The sequence below is a fragment of the Talpa europaea genome (genome assembly GCF_964194135.1).
Source record: "Talpa europaea genome assembly, chromosome: 4".
Taxonomy (NCBI): Eukaryota; Metazoa; Chordata; class Mammalia; order Eulipotyphla; family Talpidae; genus Talpa; species Talpa europaea.
This window is the reverse complement of record NC_140070.1, coordinates 102,460,445-102,466,444: the sequence shown is the minus strand read 5'-3', so window position 1 is coordinate 102,466,444 and position 6,000 is coordinate 102,460,445. Positions and strand designations below refer to the sequence as shown.

Sequence of the window (6,000 nt, the reverse complement as noted above, 5' to 3'; positions counted from 1 at the left end):
GGTTTACTAACTTCACTGATAGTCTCAGAAGTCTTGCTCTTTAATATTCTGGAAAACTCAATGATAGAACTGCCTCTATAATGGGAGAAAAATAAAGGGGACCAGCTCAGATATGATGGTACTTCTATACCTTCATCAAGCAGGAAAAAAGATTCTTGAAGATGGGTGATGGCCAAGACCAGAGCCAGGAATTGTGGGCAGAGTCCAGGGAGACACTAGAGCTTTGTACTCTTGGTCTCCAGGTTGATCATGTTCCCTTGGATATGAGGAATCTGCTTCTCTGCTGGCCCCTGAATATCCTCTGGCTTTATGGGAACATAGTAGTAGGCCATGATTGAGAAGATCAGGCAGACCACCAACAGGAGGCAGGAAAACAAAATGAATTCAGCCCACTGTGGAAAGAAAGACAAAAGATAAGACTGTGGGAAAATTAAAGAGATCTTCAGGGGGCCTCCCTGGTGGTGCAGCGGTTGAGCGCTGGGTTGCAAATCTGCCCACAGCCTCTGCAGCGCCAGTTCAATCCCCGGCTGCTCCCAGGCCACGGGAAGAGGGTCCCACATGGCACGCAGACCTCTCCTGCCGCCCGCTGCTCCCCTCAGCAGTGTACTTCGTCAGTCTGCCTGCTCTGCTCCCCGCTCTGGCTCTGGTGAATTCTCTCACCCTCCTGCGCTTCTGACTGTACCCAGTGCTTGTATAAATAAATTAAATAAATAAACAAATAAATAAATCTTTAAAAATAAAAATAAAAAAATAAAGAGATCTTCATAGGATGAGAACTGGGGACTAAATTGACCCAGGGTCACCAGTGTAAGCAGAAGTTTGCTAGAAGCCTGGGTTCAAAGGCCTATCTTCACATGGGTCTATGGTGGCTACTATTGCCACTTACACATCTGTTTTCCTGAAAAAGTCTGTACATCTATCACATCTCACATCACAGCACTGAGTGGGGAATGTGGGATACAGAGTGATGTGGCAGCAGCAGAGAGTCAGAGGAACTTCTTGGGCGGACAGAAGTCTTCCTCAGAACCATACCTGCACCAGGCCACTGAACTGTGCCACGACAAGCACGATGATATTCCCAACAGCAACTGTCAACAACCAGGCTGCCTGGAGGACAGATTTCATGCTAGCAGGAGCCTAGAGAGGACACAAGTTTGTGAGCAAAGAAACTCCTCACACCACACTCATGTCCCAAGCATCTATCCAGAAAATGTTTCCCACAAGAGCGTCCAGATCCAAACTTCCCCCATTTAGTTCAGGTATCACATGATTCGGGGGGTGATAACAATGTTAACAATAATAAGAGAGAGTTCTTAATTGAATATTTTAATTCATTATATGTTATAATCTCCATCACAATTCTAAGAGATAGGTTCTGTTGGTATTCTTATTTTATACATGAAGAAAAATAGCATCCGATATGATAATTCTCTTGTTCAAGTTTACACAACAGGTTGTACAGCCAGAATTTGGACATAGACAGTTTGACTTCACATTCCTTACTCTTATTCTGTAAGTATCCCTTCCTGGCTGCACTGCCATGATCCTAGGAGTCAAGATGACTCTCTGTTCAAAATCATATATAAAAAATCTAAGGCCAAAAAATATGGAGGTACTGACCAGTGTTTCATACTGACTTAAGGGAATGACAGAATTAAAACTTACCATCCTCTGAGCAAGTTCTATCTTTACTTTCCACTTGCAGAAACCTACCTGAGAATAAGAAAACTCAAGTCCTGTGACAGAGAACATGACCTCTGCAGCTGTAACCAGGGCATATTGTGGTAGCTGCCACGCAATGGATATTTTATTGGGTGGAACGTCTTCCATTCTCCAGGCCTGAGGACCCTGATTGGTGTTCTAAGCGAGGGAAAGAAGAAACTGGCTCGTCAGCAGTCCTCATTCCATCCTCTTGCTACCTTCAAGAGACTGAGCAATTTCTATACAATTTGTGGTTTTGAAATTCCTTTTGGTAACATTGTACTTACTTGCCTGACTTCAGTCAATTAGATATTTTTTTTTTCACAGAGTCCTTAAACAGTAGAACATTTTAATATTGTAGTTTAATACTCACTTTTATATCCTATTGGGTATTTTGATCCTGACTAACATTTAAAATATAAAATGGCATTTGAATTATACAAACAATGAATTTTCAGAAAGCATGTACTGGAGAAAATTTAATCCTTGTCCAAATTTCTATGTTAGTCACTACAATTATACTGCTTTTAACAGTGGCATTAAAATTTTAATTTTACTAAAATTACCTTTATTTGAATGAATTATTTTCTTGATAACCCTAACATTGAGCATTTTGTTGATCAATTTTTAAAATTTCTTATTAAATACCATTTGATGTTTTAAATTCTATTTACTGGCTATTTAATGCAAATTGTACTCATTCAAATTTTGTCAATAAGATGTAATTTTTTCAATGGGCAGAAGAGCTAAAAAGAAACTTCTCCGAAGAGGAAATGCAAATGGCCAACAGGCATATGAAAAAATGTTCAACACCACTTGTAATCAGGGAAATGCAAATCAAAACTACCATGAGATACCATCTTACACCAGTGAGAATGGCACATATTAAAAAAGCTAGCAACAACAAATGTTGGCGAGGGTGTGGAGAAAAAGGAACTCTTCTGCACTGTTGGTGGGAGTGCAAACTGGTCCAACCACTATGGAGAGCTGTGTGGAGATTTCTGGACCTACTAAACATAGAGCTTCCATATGATCCAGCAATTCCACTCCTAGCTATTTACCCAAAGGACACAGAAACATCAATTCCAAAGAACACCTGCACCCCTATGTTTATAGCAGCACTATTTACAATAGCTAAGCTTTGGAAACAGCCCAAATGCCCAAAAGTAGATGACTGGATCAAGAAGATGTGGTACATGTATACCATGGAATATTACTCAGCATTCAAAAAAGATAAACACATGCAATTTGCAGCAACATGGATGGCGCTGGAAGGGATCATGCTCAGCGAAATAAGCCAAAAAGAAAAAGAAAACTACCGGATGGTCTCACTCATAGCAGGAATCTAGAAAACTTAAATAAGGGACCAGGAAAATGAATAACTATAAGAAAGTGAAAATCAAAATCAACAAAAAACTATGAACCAGAGACACTTTTTGGGGGGTGGGGGGCGGGAAGGGAGGGATTGGGGTCAGAATGGGGGGGTTGCAATTGTATGGGGAATATAAAAATAAAATTTATTATTTAAAAAAAAAAGATGTAATTTTTTCTACTAAATATAGTCAAAATTTTTTTTTCACGGTCAATTTTTTTTATTATCAATGTTACCAAATATATATGATTTTTATAATTTTTTGTCAAAAATTAGTTTTACTACATGTTGGTTATTAGTTTGGTTTTGTTTTATATAAAGTATGGTGTACTCTCTATATATATGAAATAAATTTTTTAAATTTTATAGACCTGTAGTAAAAACACTGTTAGTAGGTATAATATCTGGTTATAATGAGGTAAAAAAATTAAGGTCAAAAGCCCTTAAAATCAAAAATCTTTAGTGTCCAAATGTCACTGACACTCTGAGTCAAAGAGCTACTGGATTTATAATAGTAAGGTAAATTTTGCTTTAGTTGATATTGTGAATAATACTTGCTCTTATGTTTGGGTTTTCTCAGTTTAAGAGAAGACCATGATCTGAACTTGGAAATCAAGGTCACATACTCAAATACCCACAGGCAGGTAATTAAATAAGTATCTCAGGTTGAATGGAACTATCATTAACTAGATAGCATAAACTCCACCTAAAGGGTACTTACATTTTTGATGTCAAAAGAAAAAATAGATAACTTGAACACCATAAAAATTAAATATGTGCTCCAATGAGGCACCATCAAGAAAGTTAAAAAGACAATTTATTGAATAAGAGAAAATATTTGCAAAGCTTATATCTGATACAAAGCAGATATCCAAATGGCCTAGATGTACCTGAAAAAATACTCAACTTCATTAAATATCAGGAAAACACAAATCAAAACCACAATGAAATGTTATTTTATACCTTTTAGGATGACTATAAAAAAAAAAAAAACAGAAAGCCAAGTGTTAGCAAGGATGTGAAGAAATTATAACCCTCATATACTATTGGTGAAAAGCACCCTACTTATATACCCAAGAAAAGTGAAAACATATAATCTTGGCATGAATATTCATAACAACATTACTTGTAATAGTCAAAACTAGAAACAACCTAAAAATCCACCAAGTAATGAACAGGTAAATAAAATGTATTATATCCATTCAATGAAACATTATTTGTTAATTTAAGAATGAGGTACTGTGTCTGCTACAATGTGGATAAACCTTGAAAATATACTAAATGAAAGAAGAAAGAGTCCAGATAGAAAAAGCCACATAGTTTGTCATTCTATTTATATCAAATGTCCAGAATAGGCAAATTTATAGAGACAGCAAGTACAGAAGTGGTTGCCAAGGGTTAGAGGGTTTGGGCGGAAATGGGGAATGACTATTTTGGGGGTTTTTGGAGAATGAAGAAAATGTTCTAAAAGTCCACAACTTTGTTTCTATATTTAAAAATCACTGAGCAGGCCTCCCTGGTGGCTGGCGCAGGGCTTGAGCACTGCGCTATGAAGCAATCTGATAATCTGCAACCTCTGCAGCATGAGTTCGATCCCCGGCCCACCAGGGAGTAACCCATGTGGTGCAGCAGACCTCTCCTGTCTTGCCCACTGCCCCCCTCAGCAGTGTATTTCAGTCAATCTGCCTGTTCTGTTCCCCACTCTGTCTCTGGTGGATCCTCTCACTCCCACACCTCTGGCCTGTACCCCAGCTCTTGTGTGCATAAATAAATAAATCTTTAAAAAAATAATAAAAATAAAAATCACTGAGCACATATATTCTACATATATTGACTATATATTGGTATATATTGGCTGTTAATATATTTAAACCATAGTACACATTAAATGGGTGAATTTATGATATATGAATTATATCCAATAAAGTAATAAAAATGGCATACCAAAGATATCAGGGCAATTAAATTAATTAAGATAAACTTTTACAGACTATATTCATCACACCTCTAGAAATGTTCCTTTTCAGTCTTCTACTTATATTTAATACAATGTCATATGTAAAAAGGTAATGAAAGAAAATAAGAATCAAAGTGGACATCAAAATTAAAGTTCAGAGATAATCCTGCCCTTGAGACAGCTGCTTTTGAAGGACCATCATTAATTGATCCCCCAAACTTGTGCTAGCAGATATGCTTTTCCAGGGAGCCAGGAAACCTGCATGTGGAGTCAATAAGAAGACATATATAATCTTTGTTTACTTGGGACCATAATGAGACCATGTCACCTCATAGCAGTTACTCGAGATAAATTCTGTCTCTGTCCCTCAAGATCTTGTGCAAAACTACAATGAGATACTATCTTACACCAGTGAGAATGGCACCTATTAAAAAAACTAGCAACAACAAATGTTGGCGAGGTTGTGGAGAAAAAGGAACTCTTCTGCACTGTTGGTGGGAGTGCAAACTGGTCCAACCACTATGGAGAGCTGTGTGGAGATTTCTGGACCTACTAAACATAGAGCTTCCATATGATCCAGCAATTCCACTCCTAGGTATTTACCCAAATGACATGGAAACATAAATTCCAAAGGGCACCTGAATGCCGATGTTTATAGCTGCACTATTTACAATAGCTAAGTTTTGAAAACAACCCAAATGTCCAAAAATAGATGACTGGATCAAGAAGATGTGGTACAGGGCCTCCCCGGTGGCGCAGCGGTTGAGCGCTGGGTTGCGAAGCTGCCCGCGGCCTCTGCGGCACCGGTTCGATCCCCAGCTGCTCCCCGGCCACCGGAGGAGGGTCCCACATGGCGCGCAGACCTCTCCTGCCGCCCGCTGCTCCCCTCAGCAGTGTACTTCTGTCCTTCTGCCTGCTCTGCTCCCTGCTCTGGCTCTGGTGAATTCTCTCACCCTCCCGCGCTTCTGAC

General features: G+C 38.7%; 1 protein-coding gene across 2 annotated transcripts in view; it reads right to left on the bottom strand.

The window, feature by feature from the left end:
- Positions 1–215: 215 nt before the first annotated feature.
- The window catches only part of SLC15A2 (solute carrier family 15 member 2), a gene marked incomplete at both ends in the record, with an annotated part of 34,532 nt that continues 28,747 nt past the window's right edge, over positions 216–6,000 (bottom strand). For both annotated transcript variants that reach the window (XM_084232046.1, XM_084232047.1), the window contains 3 exons: positions 216–392; positions 1,033–1,137; positions 1,714–1,860. In XM_084232046.1, the coding sequence (XP_084088172.1) occupies positions 216–392; positions 1,033–1,137; positions 1,714–1,860 (429 nt within the window). The remainder of the gene's footprint in view (positions 393–1,032; positions 1,138–1,713; positions 1,861–6,000) is intronic.